Genomic DNA, 20,058 nt, shown 5'->3' on the forward strand with positions numbered 1-20,058 from the left:
CTTTGGCCACCAACTCCGTGAGTTGCTGCTCTATTTCTTCCTCCTGAGTCTTGTTCAAATGGTAGGGAGCCTTACTGACTGGCTGTGCCTTCTTCGTGAGTTTGATGCGATGGTCCTCCGGCCGCTCCGGAGGGAGACGGGGTGGAAGATCATCCTGCAAAGAGAGGTGCTTGGTAAACAAAGTTGAATACCTGTCTGGAGCCTGAATGCTCTGGGTAACTGGAGAGGCATAGATGAATGTGGCTTGTGCTCCTCTTCATAATTCACGCTTCGCTTGCACATGTGAAATGAGAGTTAAAGAATGTTGACCCTGCTCACCACGAATGATCATGGGAGAGTCAATTTTGGCATTCAGAGTGAAAGTATTGTCTGCCCAATCAATAAGAGGGTTGTGCTCACGAAACCATCTAATGCCCAAAATTATATCACATCCTGAGAGAGGAGACACAACAAATTTTCTACAGAAGGCAGCTTGTTGAACAGTAAAAAACACATCAAGGCACTCTTGCATAATGAGAGAGTCCATACCAGGAGCGAAGCCTGACACCTCGAGAGTAGTTGTCTGGCTAACCTCTAGACGGGCTCTCTCTACAAGAGAGTCACCAATCACATCATGCATACTGGCTAAATCAAACAATATGACAAAACACTGACCCTTCACATGACCATAACATTTAAAGAGAGACTCATCAATGCGTGTCAGAAACATGTGAAGGCTCAGATTGGTTCATTAAAGTGCTTGTGATAGCTGTCGGTGCTTTGGATTCTTTAGGTGGCGCTATCTTAGGACAAACCTTCTTAATGTGACCCTTGACGTGACATTGATAACATCCAACTTTCTTAGCATAAATGACTTGTTCTTCTGCCGTTATGTATCCTCCTATAATTCCTTGTACGGCTTTTTCATCCGGGGTTAGCTTAGGTTTAGCAGGTGTTTTAACTTTTAGCTTTACCCTTAGATTCATTTTGAGAGTTCTCTTCCAAAGGATTAGAGGAAGATTGGCTACAAGAGTTACCGTTCTTATCGTTCTGTGGGTTTTGAGGAGTCTGAGAGGTACTGTGAGAAGACTTGTTCTCCTTAGGCTTTCCTTTGTTGTGCTTCATCTCTTGGGAGAGAGCAATTGCTATTGCCTTGTTGAGATCCACGGGGTCAAATACTTCTACATCAAACTTGATATACTCGTCCAACCCGAAAAGGATTGCCTCTTTGCGCTTATCATTCGATTTGCGTAATTGGGTGTTGAGTTGTTAGAGAAAGACATGACTGGCATACCATTTTGCTTGAGATTGTGTCAATCTTCTTTAAACCGTCCTAAGTAATGAGGTGGCATAAATAGCACCTTGAGCTTGTCTTGGAAGTCGGCCGAATTGAAGGAAAGGGACTTCTTTGGCTTCCTCTAGATGCGTGGTCAATTGTGCCTCTTGCCATGCATCAAAATTACTTGGAACGGGAACGAGGGGCTCCGGAACGGTACCAGAACGTATAGGTAGGGATCGGAACGGGAACGCCAGAACATTCCACACAAAAAAGTTGAAATTAGCCTCAAAACAGCCTATAAATTAGGAAACAATTGTAAGCCAAGCTTCTAACACCTAGTTGGACAATTAGAATCATCTTCCAGCATGTTTCAAGTTTCAACATGTCGTTTGTGCGCGTTAGTGGTTGCGTAAATTCAATTTACCGGGGTTGTAGACACCTCACAACATACTAAGTGCATCACAAATAACATTAACTAGGAAGTGCAAAGATTGAAGAGCTCAATAGACAGAAAGACAAAGTAAAAAGACCATGACTATAAGTTCAAGTGTGGCTTATAAGGCCAGCCAAGGCACTACAAAAAGGTAAGCACTGAGAACTGAAAGAAAAGATAAAAAGTCGAGGCTCAAGAGTCAAGACTAGCCACTTGGGACTCAAGAGCTCAATACATAGATGCCAAAATGCCAAAATAGAAACATGTCAAAAGCCAAGGCTCAAGGACCAGTGGGGGCAGAAGAGCCAGCCTATCAATGTGTAGTGGTGTCGTGGAGATCATGGATGTCATCCCAATCCTCATCCCCAACAGGTTCGTCCACATCATCCACTTCATCTAAAACTTTTGTAGATCCAGCCTCCCCAAGTATCTCCGCCTGTGCCTCCATCTCCCACTGTAGAAAGGGATCTGATACTTTGGATGCCGACTTGCAAAGCATACACAAGTTTGCACTCACAAATACAAGATCATTTGCTTTCTCCATGGCAAGTCGGTTTCTCTTCCTGGATGCAACGTGACTGTAAACACTCCACAATTGCTCCAAGCAAGAAGAGCTAACCGCTTGGCTGAGGATGCGGATAGCGAGTCGCTGAAGCTCTGGCCCATCTAAGCCATGGTCCTGCCACCACAAAACTGAGGAGATCTTGGTGCGATCAACTTGAGCATTGGCAAAGCCCAAATGATCCTCGCATATCCCTGTACATAGCAAGTTGATCCTTGATTTTGTGGCATTTTTCTCAATCAGGGTGAAACATGGTCAAGATCTTGTTCCATTGCTTGGTCACCTCCCCATCATGCTTCTGTCATGCACCTTGAAACTCTGGATCCAGCACAAAAGCCGCACCATGGAAAGGGGAAGCATAGGAGTGCTCTGACAAATCTGGCTAATCTCCTCAAACCTGTCTGCATCTGGCTCAAGTGTTTGGAGAGCCTCCACCATGCGATCCATGGCCTCATAAACCTTGTCAATGCAAGGTTGCATGGCATCAACTACTCGAAGCAAGTGGAGTATCGGCTGTACCATTTGGTCTATAGTCTTCAATGACTCCCAAAATTGGGGATCCTCTGACTTGCCTGCATATAAAATCCCTGCGAACCTGCGTAGGCTGAGAAAGTGTACTCCGTACTAATGAGGGTTTGTCGCACTGCACACTGACATTCGCATAAGCGATAAACCATTAGGTAGTTGTAGGCAAAGCGGGTCTCGGAGTACTTCAAGAGAACCTTTTCCCATGACCGCTTCAAGAATGCAGCACGAAGGAGATTGTCATTGTTGATGAAGGACACTAGCTTGGACGCACTTGTAATGAGTAGCTCAATCCAAGGTAGCCGCCCTTTATTTTTTAAAAGATTGTTAAGGCAATGTGCCATACAAAATGACACTTTGATGCGGGGATACATTCCCTCCAAAATGGCGCCAGCTGCCCTGTTTGATGCCTCCCCATCCGTGACAAGCTGTAACACCACCTCTGGGCCAATGATCTCTATGGTAGATGTACACTCTCCTGCAAGCACATCGGCGGATTTTTCTGTTTCTGTGGCGTCATGTGAGTGGACAAAGTACATGCGCCCTTGCAATAAGCCACACCCATCAACGGATCTCCTCCTGGTGTCGCTCCATCCATCTGCAATGAGTGTCACTCCATTCTTCGCCCATTGTCGCTTCATGTTTACGGCTATCATCTCTACAACGGTCTTCTCTCTATCAAGAAGAGTAGTATGAAGGGCCTCTGAAGTGAGGGGCACATAGCGTGGCCCGTAATCCCCAATCCTTGTGCACATTGTCTTGAAGTAGTCCGACCTATACAATGTACATCTCACAAAAAGCAAAAGTGAAGACAATGTTGAATGGAAAATGGACATACTAGTTATGGTTATAATATGAAAGAGCATTGAGAACTTGGAACTTACCAAGCCTTTATGAAAGAGATATGGTCATGATAAAAAATGCACGCAACGGCGGCATCCACATCCTCCTTCTTTTTTGGATCCCATGACGCATCTAGAGTTCGTTGACGATAGGTGGGAACATAGAGAGTAATCGTTTGAAATGATATTGGAGCCGCCGCACTACTATCTCCAACGGAAGCTTGCGAATAAGTGGCTGTTGAAGATAAAGACCCGCTCTAGCCGAAGAGTCCTAGCAACAAAAATGTGCTGCCATAAGTGATGAGAATGCTACTCCACTCGTACTTTCTTTAGAACCATGTCAGAAAGGTTTAGAAAGAGGAATGTGTATACTCCTCTGTCAATGTCCATCCATGCATCAACATCCGTCTATGAAATAAATCCAACAGTGACCACGGGCTTGATAGTCTTTGAAGGGTCTATAAGTCAATCTCACAATCCATTGTAGAAGATTAGAGTCTTCACCTTTGTTTTTCAAACACTATAGTTGGAATTGTTTTGCAGCGGTCTTTGAGAAGAGCGTGAGATTACATACCGAATGAATATACTGAATGACCGGCACCATCTTTGTATACTCCGTGCGAAAGCGTATGCCACAGATTCTGGTGTAGGTCAAGCATATGCGAGGGAGTCTACGCTCTTCTCTGTCTTCAATTGGTGCGTCAATCACCGAGTGCTACCTTCTCATCTCTTCCTTGCTTACTCCTTTAGCCATGGTCTCTCTCTCTCTCTCTCTCTCTCTCTCTCTCTCTCTCTCTCTCTCTCTCTGTGCTTAATTGGAAGATGAGGGAGGAAGGATTGTTTGCGCATTGTGTGGATGTGTATGTGCGTATGTATATTACGAGGTAGCGTGCACAGTTTGTAAGTGGCCATTTATAAGCTTCATTGTTTTAAAGCGTTTATGGCATATGGTGCATTCTTTGTTGCCTTTGAATGATGTATCACCTACAATATCTCTCTCTCTCTCTCTCTCTCTCTCTCTCCGTGCACACACACGCACACATATACATATGTAATATGTACACGAATATACACATCCCACACAATGCGCAAACAATCCTCCCTCCACCATCTCCTAATTAACCGTAGAGAGAGAGAGAGAGAGAGAGAGAGAGAGAGAGAGAGAGAGAAGACAGAGAAGAGAAGAGACATCCTCGCATATGCTTGACCTACATCAGAATCTGTGTCATACGCTTCCGTCCGGAGTATAGAGAGATGGGGCCCGCCATTTGGCATATAAATTCACGCTCTTCTTAAAGACCGCCGCAAAACTGGACAATTCCAACTAAGCTTATAGACCCTTCAAAGACCGTCAACCCCGTGGTCACTACTGGATTTGTTTCACAGGCGGATTCCTCTTGCTAAACTTTTCTGACACGGTTATAGAAGAAGTACGAGCGGAGTAGCATTCTCATCGCTTATGGCAGCACATTTTTGTTGCCAGGACTCTTCGCCTAGAGCGGGAGCTTATCTCCATCAGTTCAACTCCATTGGTGGGGTTGACTTGCAAGATGCGAGAGACTTGCAAGATGCAAGAGATCTTGAATGACCTCGTTGCCCCTGGAGGTGACATAACCACACACCGATAGTCAAGCAACTGCTCTTTAAACTCCCTTCTCGATTCGACTCTTACTATCAGGGTCCTATACGTGCTTGCCCGTCCAACCCCCTGCCTGGGAAGAAGTTCTTCCCGAGCTTATGCAAATTTAGAGCCACTCTGAGTTTCGAGCAAGAGGAGATGTAGGCGCGGATGACACACTATTGGCAAAGGGCAAGAACAAGGGAAAGAAGGCCGAGACTTTTGAGTGGTGTAAATCCTCTTCAGCAGAAAAGAAGAAGCAAAGACATTGAGTGTCATTATTGCAAGAAGAAAGGGCACCAGCAGGCAGAGTGTCGGAAGAAGAAAAGGGACGAGACTGAGAAAGCTAAGGAGAACGCGGCTTCCACGGGAGTGATGACTGCCAGGATTACAGAGGGGATCTCTCTTGTTGCTGCTACCGGTGCGGCATTGACTTCCTCTCAGTCGGGAGCGTGGATTGTCAACAACGGTGCAACCGCCCATATGACTCCTGTGAGGGATTGGTTCGGTTCTCTCACGGCTTCACAAATCAATCCATCACTCTTGGTGACTCCCATACGGTTCTGGTGTCAGGTACAAGCCACATACCTATCTTTTGTTCTTCGACTGACCCACGTTACAGTACTTTGGAGGCTTTGTATGTACCAGGCTTAGCTTCAACCTCTTATCAATGGCTTCACTTGATTCCCATGGGCACAGGTTCTATTTGGAGGAGATAAGGTTGTTATCTCTGACTATGCGAGACTGGCAGAGTGCTGGTGTGGTTGGTGAGCAAAACGGCGCCCTCTTCAAGCTTGCAGCCCTACTCTCTCATGGCGCAGTATCTTCTTCCTTGTGGCATGCTAGATATGGCCACGTGAACTATTCTTACATGCACCAAGCATCCAGGGAGTCTCTTGTTGGGCTTCCTAGCATTCGCTCTCCGAGTGTTTGCAACGCTTGTTAGAAAACAGGCAAGCAACATTGTGACGCATTTCCGAAGCAGGCTAAAACCAAAGCTTCGAAGCCGTCAGTCCTTATATACACACCGACATTTGTGGCCCTCAAGCCACTTCCTCCTTCAACGGAGCTTCTTACATGTTGGGGCTAGTGGATGATTTCACTAGGTACACTTGGATATACTTTCTGAAACTCAAGTCGGAGTGTCTATCCTACTTCCAGGATTGGAAGACTATGGTGGATAAGGAGAAGGAGATCTCAAGGTTGTCTCTCTTTGCTCAGACAACGGAGGTGAGTACACGGAGTTCGCGCAGTTCTGCAAGTCACAGGGCATCCAGCGTGAGCTGATTACTCCTTACACGCCATCTCAGAATGGGGTGGTCGAGCGGAAGAGCCAAACGATTATCAATCGAGATGACTCACACAATGCTCCAGCATGTTTCTTTGGCTCAGATCTTCTGGGCAGAAGCTTGTTCCTCCACAACGCTCTACCTCCAGAAAAGATCACATACTTTAGCAGTAACCTCTATGACCCTATTTCAGGCCTACCATGGGTGCAAGCCCTCAGTGGCACACCTTCCCGTGTTTGGGTGTCCGGCTTTCGTGCATCCTAAGTCGAAGAAGATTGGCTGGCCAAAGAAGATTCGAAGAATACAAAACGAGCAACACGCAAATGACAAGTGGAAGCAACAAAAGGAGGCAGCCAAAGCGTGAGTAGAGGCAGGAAGCTCGCACCACTTGGGGAGCGGCGGGTGGTATCATTTGAGGCCGACTTTGTAAGTGTTTTTGCATTGCCCTTTAGGTTTGGTAGTTATGGATAATTGAACTTTTAAATTCTAACATAACGTACTCTTTGTATGTTTTGAACAGTGGTCGATGACAAGACGTGACACAACACCGTACGAGCGCGAGTATGCGGCCAGAAAGGGCTTAAACACCCTTATGGACATTCTCAGTTCTCGCTTCGGCGTGGTTAGTCTTCGTCGGCTACAGTCGGAGAAGCGAACGAAGTTGGATCCTAAGTCAAAGAAGATGATCTTCGTCGGCTATAGTTGGTCGATGACAAGACGTGACACAACACCGTACGAGTGCAAGTATGCGGCCAGAAAGGGCTTAAACACCCTTATGGACATTCTCAGTTCTCGCTTCGGCGTGGTTAGTCTTCGTCGGCTACAGTCGGAGAAGCGAACGAAGTTGGATCCTAAGTCAAAGAAGATGATCTTCGTCGGCTACAGTCAATGGATTGCGCCTTCATGGTCTGAATACCAAGGCCATTATGGTGAGTCATGATGTTGTCTTCGATGAGCACTTCGTTGGCTCTTCACAGGGGACATCTACATCGGAACCTACTACTATTCCTCTCTCTCTTCCTGCACCTAGACCTCTACAGCAGCAGTCAATACCTACCTTGGATCATGTCGACTTTGACGACGACTCCTTCCAATCAGCGGATGATGCCGAGGATCCTCCTAGGCACACTACAACAGCGGCACCTTCTCGGGAGCAACTTGTACCTGGTTGGCTCTGCTCTACGGTATCCTCTTTGGGACTAATAGAGTTATCACCGCCAGTAGCAGGCTACAGTGTCACTTTCACGGGACACACAGTTAGTACAATTGGTCTGGACGGAGTCTCTGGGTTGGGCAGTGACACGTGGCAGGGATACGGAAGGTGGTTTAGTGGACATCGTGGCCTGGTCACCACCCTCAGTTTGGAGATAGACTCAGATGGCTGACATTTATGAGCCGTTGGTGACTCTTTATGGTGGGACATATGAGTAGTAGCTGTTGGGTCATGTTTATCATCTTCTTCATATATGGTCCAGCGTCGTCATCTAGAGTGAGTCTATACACAGCATGTCTGCACCATCCCTGCACATCTGAGCCTCGACACCCCCATTGTACCCGTGAGTTCTGGGCTGGAGCTGAGTGTGCTGCCACGCAAGAGTCTGTATCGGTTCTTTGAGATATTCGAGTCCATATGTTCTGGTCTACTGCTATGTCTCTGTGTTGATTAGCTGTTATCTATTATTTCCTGTGTTTTCATTCTGTTTTAAGTGAGATGTCACACACATTGCACTGAGGATCACTCACTGTAGAGAGCACGACACACTATCCGCGCTATAGGTGCTCTCATTTTTGGCACGCCCAGTGGGACCTCAACTGAAGTCTCACTCTCTGTTGAGGTACAAATCGAGGAGCTAGCTGGGTTTTACCTAGCCTCGCCTACTTCGCCTTGCACAGTGCAGCCTGCTGGTCTGGTCCAGTTTCACCAAGACAGCTTAGTCTAGCTGACCTAGTCTCTCGCCCTGCTGGTCTGGTTCTCTCTTGCCCTGGTCCAACCTGCTCTCATCCTGGTCTAGTCCTTCTTGTCCCTGGTCTACTCCTTCCTCGTCCCTGGTCCTAGCCAGGTGGTCTAGTCACTCACCCTGGTCTAGTAGAGTCTAGACCGGTGTTCAGCCAGTTAAAAGTCTTCTTGCCCAAAGCTTGGTTGGGTTTGTGGTCACTGCCTGTCACATACAAGGCGGTCATTAGAGCGTCAAAGCGCACTACTGAGTCCTCTGAAGTAGTACAACAGAAGACATCAACCCTTGGTACCTAGTAGAAGTCTACCAACCTCATCGCCCATACCTCCACATACGACATCATCCATTCCTCCATCTGGTTCTACATCTTCCAGGTCACTTTCCCTAGTAAAGCTCTCTCCCATTTTGTTACAGCAAGCTATTGAGCAACAGGCTCTTGAGCAAGAGGCCATGACTAACCATTAAGAGTTAGAAGGCCTGACTTCTAACTCCATCCCCTCCCCTCTCGCCCCTATCTAGCCTAACCACCAACCTACCCACCCCATCCCCTCCCCTCTCGCCCCTATCTAGCCTAACCACCAACCTACCCACCCCTCCCCTACCTACTCCTTCAGCTCCAGCCAACTGCATATAACTGCAATTCATCGGGTGCCTTGTGGAATTACTTAATTTAGGAGTCTTCTATTTCTACCTTCTGGTCAGCTTACCTCATTGAGCTGGGTCATTCCTTACCTTGTTGAGGCGGGTGTCATTACTGCTTCAGCATATCTTGCAAATATCGACATTGCTTCATTCGTACTTCTTCAACATATTTGCAAATCTCGGCATTGCTTCATTGGTACTTCTTCCTGGGAACTCAAAATCTTCTCCAAACATCACCCTCTCGGTTAGTTCTGGGTTGGAGCTGAGTGTGCTGCAACGCCAGAGTTTGTATCAATTCTTTGAGATAGTCGAGTCCATATGTTCTGGTTTGTTGCTGTGTCTCTGTGTTGATTAGTTGTTATCTATTATTTTCTGTGTTTTCATTCTATTTTCAGTAAGATGTCACGAACATTGCATTGAGGAGCACCCACTATAGAGAGCACGACACACTATCCGCGGAAGGTAGCAAAGTGGCCAAGCGATCCTTATTTTCTCCCAAATTTGCCCACGAATCCCACAAAACCCACTTTTCGAAACAGAGGCCTTTCTGTTAGACGAAACTTTGAAACAGAACCAGAAAAAGCCTGTGCAAAGTTGCTACAAAGTGAAGGTATGTACCTCTCTCCCTCTCTCGTGTGTGTTTCTCTCTAGTCCACACTTGTTGAAGCTTCCCTCTCGAGTTTCCCTCCGTCTCTCTCTTACACACACACACGCTTTTTGTTCGCGTGATTTTTGCTCAATACTCTTGAATCTTGCAACAGGAGCAAGAATGCCGAAGCCGACCAATCCCTACTGGAAGGAACACACAAATATCATCCGTGTCGTCAACACTCCAACTCAAAAGGGTTCCGATTGCCGCGAATGGTCATGCAAGTATTGTAATTTCTCGCTCACAAGTACAATCACGCGAGTTGTGAGGCATTTGATAGGGATTAATTGCACGAACAATTGTAGTGCATGCAAGAAAGTACCCCAAGCTGTGAAGGATAAGCTAATTGCTGAGAACTTTCCAGAACAATCAGCGGCAGCCAATGTTAAAGGGCCCCAGCAGACAGAAGATGCCTTGCAAGATGCTCTTCTCGGAGAGGACATTTTTGAGTCTCAGACAAGGACAATGGGGCAGCCATCTGGTAGTAGAAAGAGAGTGCAGATCGTGGAAGAAGAGGAGGATGAAGAGGACAGTGAAGTGCATGTGCCGAGGCAGACTACCTTGCCTTCGTCCTCTGCCTCTGATGATGAGTTTTGAGGTCACCATCCACTAGACATTTTAGTTGGCAACAACCAACTAGTTATTTTTATTTTATGTATGCTGATGCTCTATAAGGAACTACCTTGACTCTTGATTTTACATTTGTGATTTGTAACTTGTAGTCGACAGCTCATAGCCTCATAGCTGTTGTTAGTAGAGACTCTCAGACACTAGACTTGACATTTCACATTAGTTTGTTGCGTATTTACTATTGTTACTTGTATGCCCTATTTTTCATTGTCTTGTGACTGTCAAGTTGTCTTAAAAGTTAACTCAAAATTGTCTTGATTTTTTGATGTCATGATAGGAGTTTAAAAGTGATGACTCATGAATCTTTAAGCCTATTTATTATTTAAGGTACACAGGTAAAAGCTCAGTGCTCTTTGGCTCATATCACATGTCAGGTATGTGATTCATGAGTCTCTAGCTGTTGTGTATAGAGTTTAGACATATTCAAAGTTGTGAAACATCCAATTGACAAAAACTTTAGCTTCGTCTCTGAAACTAATAGTTATTTCTGGGGTTTCTACTCTTATTTACCAATGCCACATATTTTTGCGTACATAAAAAATTTACCCATACGTACAGTACGTACTTCCACGTGCCGTACAACACATATGGTCCACCTTGCTCTCTCCTCTCTCTTGGCGTGTGTGCCCTTGGCCTTCCCTCTCTCTTGCATGCCCAAGTGGCAGTCTCTCTCAATCTCATCTCATCGCCCTACCTCAAGGGTTCCCTCTTGTGTGCTCAGTTTAGCCTGTGTTTTGTCGTCATCACCACACATTCCGCTGCCACTTTTGACATGGTATCAGAGCCTTGGTACAGGAGAACCATCGGCTTGGTTTTGGCTGATCCTAGAGAGCAACAACCAGCGCTTTCCGAGAGGTAAACGCTTGTTGTTCGGACTTATGTTTTTCTATGTTTTTCAGGTCGGCAAGCCGTTTTGGGGTTGTTTCCAACCCCTACTCATCAACCAACCAACGCCCAAGACAATTTGGAGTATTTTCAAGATTAGCTTGCTGTCCCGGACTGTGCGCTTGCTTTTTTTACGTCGACAAGCCAATTCGGAGCTATTTTGGTGTTTTTCACCCTCTAGCTTCAACCAAAGTACTCCCACGTCATTTGGGAGCACTTTCAGACCATTTTCAGCCTGCTGTCCGGACCTTTGGTGTGCTTGCGTTTTTCTTACGTCAACAAGCCGGTTTGGGGCTGTTTTGGTGTCTTCTACTCCCTAGCTTCAACCAGAGTACTCTCACATCATTTGGGAGAGTTCTCACCATTTTCAGCTTGCTGTCCGGAGCTACGGTTTCTGTGTTTCTCGCATCAACGAGCCGGTTCGGGGTTATTTTGGTGGTTTCTATCTCTAGGCCTGGAGTATAACCCTCCCACAGTGTTTGGGAGCGCATTCTTGGTGTTTTCATCTTGTTGTCTGAACCCGCATTTTTGGCATCAGCAAGCGTTTTGGGACTGTTTTTGCTGTTCTTGACCTCTCATCATCAACCGGTTGATTCCGAATGTCAACCTCTATTTCCAGCAGACTCCCTCGCATAGAGAAAGATGATGAAGACACCCGGGGAGCCATACATAGCTCTCAACCATCTACATCAAGCCAAGTATTCCAAGATGAAGGAGAAGGAGAATCCCCTAACGTACACGGATCCGATCCTCTCCTATGCTCGCATCAAAATGGAGGTGCTAGGCATCCGCATGAGAAGAACAAATGCATCGTGATCTCTATGTGGCTGCCATGGGGTGCAACCCAAAAAACGCAGGGCTGCCACCCTACTGGGTGGTGGCGAACCCCTCCAAAAACGTCGGGGTGGGGGCTGCCCAAAAACGCTAGGCTGCCCCCAGCCCCCCCAACTATGGGGAGGCGCGCACAAGGGGGCTGCCCCCGAGGGTGCCCGTGAGATGGCGCCCCTGGATGGGGCTGAACTGCACTCCAAGTGGCGACCCCCTCCCACCCTATTTAGGGTTTAACCAGCCTTGCTCGACCCATCCTCTATGCCCGCACGACCTAGAAATATGTCATGTGCATATCTAACCCTATGTGCATGTCGACGAGCTACTTCAGATCTAGGGTTCAGGTCAGCTTAGGAAGTGTTCTCGCACCTTTGTGAGCAAGCCCTGCATGTCCAGGCACTTAGAGTACTTGCATATCCTCTGGTTGCACACAGCATGACATTCAGTACCCATCATGAGCATTTTACAGTGCATAGAGCCCATTTTCCCAATTTACTCATTTTCACTTATTTAATAAGTGACTTTTGTTGGAAAACTGGGTAGGGCAAATTTGCTAAGTCACTATATAAAAAACCTAGCGCTAGCACTTTCTGGAAGAAGAGGCAGCAAAAGTTCTAGCAACATATAGTGCACCTTCTCAGCAAGACCGGCAGTAGACCTAGCGTCTTCAACCAACAGAAGCAGAACAACCTAGCTTTTTTGCTACAGATCAGCTTGGCGTTTTCAGTTTGCAGATCCCGGTGTCAAATCAGCCCAAGCACATCAACGTTTCCAATTTTCAGCACTTAGACACCACATATTCAGCCCTTAGCCTCGCAGATCTAACCTACCCCCGCAACAGATCCTCGCCGTACCGTCGAGTCAGCTAGCGTTTTCAGATTCAATCCGCTGTCCGCAGATTTCAGCATCTGTGTATTCAACGCATCGTCGTCGACACAATGTCAAAGATCAACTGAATGTCGACGTTTTGCAGCTTTTAGATTTCAGCCCCTAGCATTTTCAGATTTCAGCCCCTCGTCGTCGTCATCATTGTCGGCAAGTCGATTGCATCTAGACCATTGTACCAGATTTGTGCAATCAATAGCATAGACCTCTCTCACCATAGAGAGGGGGGCCCTTGGAGGAGGGTTTGAGAACCGTCTGGTGTCGTATTCTTTTCTTTTTTCCGAGAAAAAGATTCTTCTATTAGTTAATGAAACTACAACCACCTCTTCCAGAGAGGGCAACAACACTCATGATGGGGAGACTCTCCCAATGAAAAAAAAAACAACATATGTACAATGAGGCTAAATCAAGAAATGGGAGGAGGGAAAAGCCACACAGGTGGATGGTAGTGCCATTTGAGCACACCCTGGACCGTGATGAAGAAAGGCCCAGGACGCCAGAGTCGAAGTAAAGCCTCTCGGCGCTCCCACATGCGGTCGGAGCTGCCCTGCAGTCTCTCGAACTGTCCTCTGAGAATATGGATCAGCTCTAGCCAAAGATCCCGAACAGGCTCTGCTGGTGGTACAGGGGGAGCCTCAAAGATGCGGATGCAACGGGCCCATATGAACCAGAGTGTCAGGCCGTTGATGAGCTGCCAACACTTCTCTCTCGCACTGCACCACTTCTGTGGAGTAAGCTCTGTAGCAGGCTGGAGTATAGGTCGACCCTCGTGCATCACTATCATCTTGTTGGTGGAGGATAGCTCAAACTGAAGTGCTGACCCGTGAGAGTAGACCAAGCAGCTGCCTCCCAAGTGTACTGCCTAGCTGTGGAGAGAGCTGGCATCAATCGAAGAAAATGAAGCCACACCTGCTGTGCCAAAGGACAATCCCAAAGACAGTGACGCTGACTCTCCACAAGATGGTCACAAGGTACACATGCGGCCGAGAGACCACTATGTACAAGCAAACTCCCAACTGTTGTAGCTCGGTGTGCAACTAGCCACTGGAACAAAGTGACTTGCCTCGGCTGTCTGGAGTCACACAACCTCTCCCAAAAAGGCTGCCAAGAAATCTGTTGTGAGACCCTCCTCCTGCCAATGAGGTGCTGCAGCAGGACGAGCCTCTCTGTGTGCTGCCAGTATGTGACGTCCCAGTCGAACGGTGTACTGAAAGAAAGGGACACCTGGATGGTCTACTGAGGAGAAAGGGTCCCTCCAAAGCCACTCTCCAGGATCCCACTGTACTCGTGCCAGTGGACAGCTCTCCCAAACCCACAATCTCCAGTGGCCAATCGCAAGAGCTGCTGGGTCAGGATCTATGACACAAGTCCTCCCACAGATGCCCACCACTCGGATCCTCTGAAAACAACACTCTGATACCTGTGGAGCCTCAACTGCCACTCTGTGTAAACGTCCCTCACCCTGCAGCTCGAAAAACAGAGAGGGTATAGTCTCTGAGCAAGCCCAAACTGAGATGAGAACCTCCAGTCACGTGAAGGCTCCCATCTATCTGGGCGTTGCTAACTCGAGAGGTGTGAGCCACTCAACTGGTACTGCCTCTCAGATCTCCTGACACATGCTCTGCACCCTCTCATGCCCTGTAGCTGTAAGCCCTGGAGCTCCTCTGACAAGCCTGAAAACTGTAACCAGTCACCTAAAGAGCATGCTGGACCCTCTGTCATGGGACCCCAGGAAACATGTGGCCATCTAGTCGAGGGTCGCCAGGGGCCTCCAGCCTAAGGCACCCTAGCACTGAGCCGCTGAAGCAAAAACTCCTTCCAGGGCTCCTCACCTAGAAGAAGTCCTTTGACGATGAACTTCCCAAGAAGGGCTCTGCTCTACTGTGTTGTGTCTATAATCCCCAACCCTCCCTGAGAGCAAGGAAGAGTGATGACCTGCCATGCCACTTTGACCTGGGCTATCTGAGTGTGACGCCTTGACCAAAGGAAGTTCCTAATCAGCCTCTCTACCTGATACAAGAACTCGAGAAGATCCAACAAGAAGTGATGTACCACATAGTAGCCAACAACACCTGGTTGGCCACTACAACTCTGCGTACCAAAGAAAGACGTGCAGAGCTCCAATGTAACAACTTCCTCTTGATAGACAGGAGGAGAGGAACAATCTGCTGCTCGGAAGACAAGTCCAAACCAACCTGACAGCCCAAGTACCGAATTGCAGTCCCTGGGGGAATCCACCCAAAACCCTCACCTAGCATCCAATCGGGTGTAGAAGCACTACCAAAGCCACTGTCTTTCTCCAGTTGATCAGTTCGCCAGATGCACAACAGAAAGTCTCAAGAGCCTGCTCCCACCTGTGTAGGTTGGCCTCCTGGCCATCCAAGTACAAGGCTGAGTTGTCTGCAAACTCAGCGTCCAGTAGCTCATCTCCCCGAATAGGGAGTGCTAAGCCACGTAAACCAACCTGCTGTGAAACCAAAAACCTGCTCATCGCCTCAGCATGGAACAGAAAGAGAAAGGGGGCAAGAGGGCAGCCCTATCTGACCAAACGTGTGAGCATGAAACGATCACCTCTACCTCCTGACAACAGCACATGACTGTGTGCCCGTCTGTACAAAGATGACACCCCTTTGATCCAAGCATCTGAGAAGCCCATCCTGTGTAGAGTGCCCTCCAAAAAGTCCCAGTCAACTCTGTCGTAGGCCTTCTCAAAATCAAGAAGAAGAATCACCAAATCCTCACCATGGAGCCGCGCGAGGGCAGAAGCCTCCCAAAAAGTAAAGATGTTGTGAAGGATACTACGCTCCTTGACAAAACCTGTCTGAGTCCCATGTATGATGCTCTCTAGAAGTGGCTAAATCCTCAAACTCAAAGCCTTGGCAAGAATCTCTCTCTCTCTCTCTCTCTCTCTCTCTCTCTCTCTCTCTCTCTCTCAAGCTTCAGCACCTTCATTCACAGTAGCATTCACCTTATTTGTGATCATTACATTCTCTCTCACTAAAGGAACGAAAGGCTATCCCTTCTGTAAGTAAAAGGAACCCTTGAGCACAGTTCGGAGCACTCATCTTGAGCAAAGTCAACATTCACTTCCGTTGCACCTTACATTGGTATCAGAGCTTTGGCAGTGTTCTGTATCACTCAAGGAAAAAAAGCACATAAAATTTTTTGCTTGTTGCAGTCGCAGTAACCCAAGTCCACTTCGGCTTGTCGATTCCTAATCGTATTTTTGAAGAGTGATAGGTAACCCAAGAAAGAAGGGCTTGTCCGGCCTCCCCTTGTTCCTCTTTTCACTCATTAAGAGCGGACTGTGCACTTAGCGGCCGGCCAATCGACGTGAGGTGGGAAAAAACAACCTTGGTGTGAACGCAAGGCTGCCAAGGGGTGCTCCCGCAGGGAAGAGTTGAGCTCGGGCAAGAGAAAAGCCTTCTCTAACACCGATTGCAAGCTAAACAACTCAAGAACATGAAGAACTCTAGAACCTCAAGAACTTAAGAACCTCAAGAACCCAAGAACCTCAAGAACCTCAAGAACCCAAGTTCCTCACGAACGTAAGTACTCCAGATCTTAGTGTATGGTCATCACCTGAAGCGGAATGGATACTTTGCGTGAAGGTGATGAGCATGAGGGTGGTGACGAAGAATATTCCCCACCAGGTGGATTTTTCGACCCTCCCCCTTACCCATCTACGCCACGGATTGTACCAAAGATTGTACCAAATCCTAAGGAGACTTTGGTCAAGTCGATGATGGAACGATGCTACAGCAAGAGCCGCCTTGGATCGTGACCACCGTGAAGAAAGAAAAGCAACCTTGGAGCGCGAGTGTGAGCAAGCACGCTTGGCGGCCGAGGAAAGAAAGGCAGCCTGGAGCGTAAGTGTGAGCAAGCGTGCTTGGTGGCCGAAGAAAGGACGGCAGCCTTGGAGCGTGAGCGTGAGCAAGCGCGCTTGGCGACCAAAGAAAGAAGGGTAGCCTTGGAGCGTGAGCGTAAGCAAGCGAGCTTGGCGGCCAAAGAAAGAAAGGCAGCTATTGAGCTTGAGTGTGAGCTGTAAGGTGCAACGGAATGAATGTTTGAACTTTGCTCAAGATGAGTGCTCTGAACTGTGCTCAAGGTTCCTTTTTCTTATGGAAGGGAGAGCCTTCCGTACTTAATGCGAGAGTGCAATGGACACACAAAGTGAATGGACACAGTGCGAGAAAGTGTATGAGACTGAGAGATAGAGAGAGAAGAGAATACGACACCAGAGATAGTGTAAAACCCTCCTCCGAAGGCCCCACTCTCGTTGGCGAGAGTGGTCTACTATTGATTGCACAAAGTGGATGCATGAGACTGATGCAAGTCTAGGCTATGGCATCGACGAACCTAGTCTATGGTTGAAAACTAAGAATCCCGATGACTACGGTATGACTGTCCAAAAACGCCAATGAGGCTGAAAGTTGCTGATGCAAACACGCAGCCCTTGGTAGCATAAAAACGCTGATTTGCAGCTTTGAAAACGCTGAATGCAGCCTTGAAAGTTCTCCAAAAAAACGCTGATCTAGCTTGTTCGGAATGGCTAAATTCTTGAGGCTTTAGTCGCTGATTTTCTGCTGCTATGCATTGCTGAAAATGCCAGGGAAGTGGGCGATATGGTCTGCTGAAAAACGCCAGCAAAGGGGGGACCTGTGGCGATGAGGCTATGGATGGAAAACGCTAGGGGATAGGAGCCTATGGCGATGAGGATCTTGTTGAAAAACGCTAGGTGCTGAGGGTTCTTGCTTGGAGGGAAAACGCCACCGAGGGGGGGAGTCTTGCTGAGAGAGAGGGGGGGCACCTGCTGCCTGTGGCATGTGTTCTCCTTGCTCTTCTACCAATTAGTGCTAGCCTTGGTTTGCTTACATATTATCTTACCCAATTTTCCCTACTCAATTCCCAACAAAAGTCACTTAAATTAATAAGTGAAAATTTTCAAAAATAGGGAAAATAGGCTAAATGCACTGGAAAATTCCCTTGAAGGATTTTGATGGATTCTGATGGGAATGCTTATGATCATGCTGTGTGCAACCAGAGGATATGAATCTACACTAAGTGCCTGGGCATGCACGGTCTGCGAACTCACAAAAAGTTCCAGAACACTTGCTAATCTAGACTGACTAGACTGACGGAACCCTTGTCGTGCTGTAGCTTGTCCACGGACTCATAGGATTGGATGTGTCACGTGACATGAGCAAGCACGCAAAGCCCAACACATAGTGGCCAAAGACAAACGAGCGGCCTTGGAATTAGAACGTGAGGCACAGGGAGACCAACGCATGCAAGAGTTCGTCCTACAGGTACTCACCTCGAAGTCCGAGCCACTCAAGGACGTGGCTGAATTATCAAGTAGTACAAGTCGAGAAGTGGATTTCAACAACCCCATCACTGAGAAGTTGACGTTTAGTAAGTATGACAGTAAGATGGATGCTAATGTTATTCATTCTTGGTCGCATCAATTTAATGCTTATTTTGCGACAACTAAGAAGACAGGAAATAGCAAGATTTTGACGGCAGCCATGTATCTTGCCAGCGATGCCATTAATTGGTATCACACACGGCAAGAGACACAGTTGACCGCGCACCTAGAGGAAGCCGAAGAAGGCGTGTCCCTTTGCTTCAATTGGACCGACTTCCAAGACAAGCTCAAAGCGCGGTTTATGCCACCTCATTACTTAGGACGGTGGAGAGAAGATTGGCGCAATCTCAGCAAAATGGCATGCCAGTCATGTCTTTCTCTAACCTTGTTTTGCAGCTTGGCACCTAATTACGCAAATCGGATGATGAGCGTCCATTCCCCCCCCTCCCCCCTTTTTCTGTTGCTTGCTAGTTAGCTCACTTGAGCTTGCCCTTGGTGTTGTTTCCCAGTGGCAGCGGCTCAGCCATTCGCCTCATTTAGCCTCTTCTTCAACGCTCTCGTTCGCCTTCGCTCGTCTTCCCAACAGGAGACACAGATGGAGGATCCGGGTCCGCCACAGAGGGACTCCACTGAAGCCCCCTCGCCCACCCCACAGAACCCACCATCCAACTTGCTCTTTCGCCGAGACAGAGCAAGCGAGTTTAGAGGCAGAGGTGGCGCGCCTCTAGGCCACCTCTGTTATCTACAAGATTCTCAGCACCATACCCAGCAGAGGGTAGGTGCGTGATCTCCTCCAGGCCCGCCTTCTCGCAGAGGTGGGCAAGATCCTCGATGTTTAGCTTCTCGGACGTGGCCACTACCAGATAGAGTTTGAGCTCCCGAGATGGCGTCCAAGGTCATTGCAATGAGTCTCCTAGCCATCCGAGCAGTTCGAGCACACTTTTGACAATGGCGCCATGGTTTCGACCCAGCTATACTGACGTTCTTGTCGAGGAAGCAGACATGTCCATCTCAGTCTGCTTCCCCGGTCTGAGGAGGGAGTACCTTCCGCTCCTTTCCATGATAGGCTCAGCGATTGGGACTGTCCTGGACACACCTCGCACGGCAGCCTCTGTAGCTACCAAGGCGGCCGACACACCCACAGTACGTGTTCTGGTTAAGGACATCCATACTCTCCCGAAGTCATCTTATTACCCCGGGTGAGTGGTGATTGGTCCCGTCAAAGGGTGGAGTATTCGGCCCTCCCAAATCAGTGTTTTATTTGCAGACAGATGGGCCATTTGGCAAAGGCCTGTCCTCACAAGAGACCTCGACCTACAGCGTATGCGCAGCCTCCCAAGGCTGAGCCTGCCCAGCAGCCAGCTACACAGGACGCAAAGGCCGGTACCTCGACTGAGACCAGCGATCAAACAACTGACGGTTGGCAGAAGGTGCCTGGCCGCCGCTGGTAGGGGCGGGCTTGCCCCACTGCTCCCCCTGGTGGCCGCCGACATTCTGCAGCTCAGCAGCATTGGGTTTCGATTAGGAACCGTTTTGACCCCCTTCAGCAGGACCCGCCTGAGGAGGCCCCGTCCACTTTAGGTCCTCCACCTCCTCCTCCCTCAGACGCTGCCGCTCCGCCTCCCCCGCCTCCTCTTTCATTGTTGTTGATCGGATTATGGACAAGACGTGTTTCAAAGTTCATTATCT

The 20,058-nt window shown here is 48.1% G+C and overlaps 2 protein-coding genes across 7 annotated transcripts in view; one reads left to right on the forward strand and one right to left on the reverse strand.

Moving 5' to 3' along the window:
* Nucleotides 1-1,794: 1,794 nt before the first annotated feature.
* On the reverse strand, nucleotides 1,795-3,867 carry LOC147437049 (uncharacterized). The gene is made up of 2 exons (XM_086485829.1): nucleotides 3,663-3,867; nucleotides 1,795-3,552 (listed from the first exon to the last, which is right to left on the reverse strand). The coding sequence occupies exon 2, from the start codon at nucleotides 3,531-3,533 to the stop codon at nucleotides 2,790-2,792; it is 744 nt and encodes a 247-aa protein (XP_086341955.1). The 5' UTR covers nucleotides 3,534-3,552; nucleotides 3,663-3,867; the 3' UTR covers nucleotides 1,795-2,789.
* Nucleotides 3,868-4,647: 780 nt separating this feature from the next.
* LOC147437050 (uncharacterized) overlaps nucleotides 4,648-20,058 on the forward strand; it is a 31,374-nt gene continuing 15,963 nt past the window's right edge. The window contains exons 1-4 of one of the 6 annotated variants that reach the window (XM_086486463.1): nucleotides 4,648-5,811; nucleotides 5,938-6,953; nucleotides 7,048-9,734; nucleotides 9,886-10,595. In XM_086486463.1, coding sequence (XP_086342589.1) covers nucleotides 9,894-10,370 — 477 coding nt within the window. In that variant the 5' untranslated portion in view covers nucleotides 4,648-5,811; nucleotides 5,938-6,953; nucleotides 7,048-9,734; nucleotides 9,886-9,893 and the 3' untranslated portion in view covers nucleotides 10,371-10,595. The other 5 variants (XM_086486462.1, XR_015184802.1, XM_086486460.1 and 2 more) reach the window with 5 other exon arrangements.

Source organism: Adiantum capillus-veneris, chromosome 17 (assembly GCF_014529385.1).
Source record: "Adiantum capillus-veneris isolate H3 chromosome 17, ASM1452938v2, whole genome shotgun sequence".
Taxonomy (NCBI): domain Eukaryota; kingdom Viridiplantae; phylum Streptophyta; class Polypodiopsida; order Polypodiales; family Pteridaceae; genus Adiantum; species Adiantum capillus-veneris.

Bases quoted from the DNA above. Each gene is read 5' to 3' on its own strand.
- LOC147437049 (XM_086485829.1), bottom strand. From the start codon at position 3,533: ATGTGCACAAGGATTGGGGATTACGGGCCACGCTATGTGCCCCTCACT.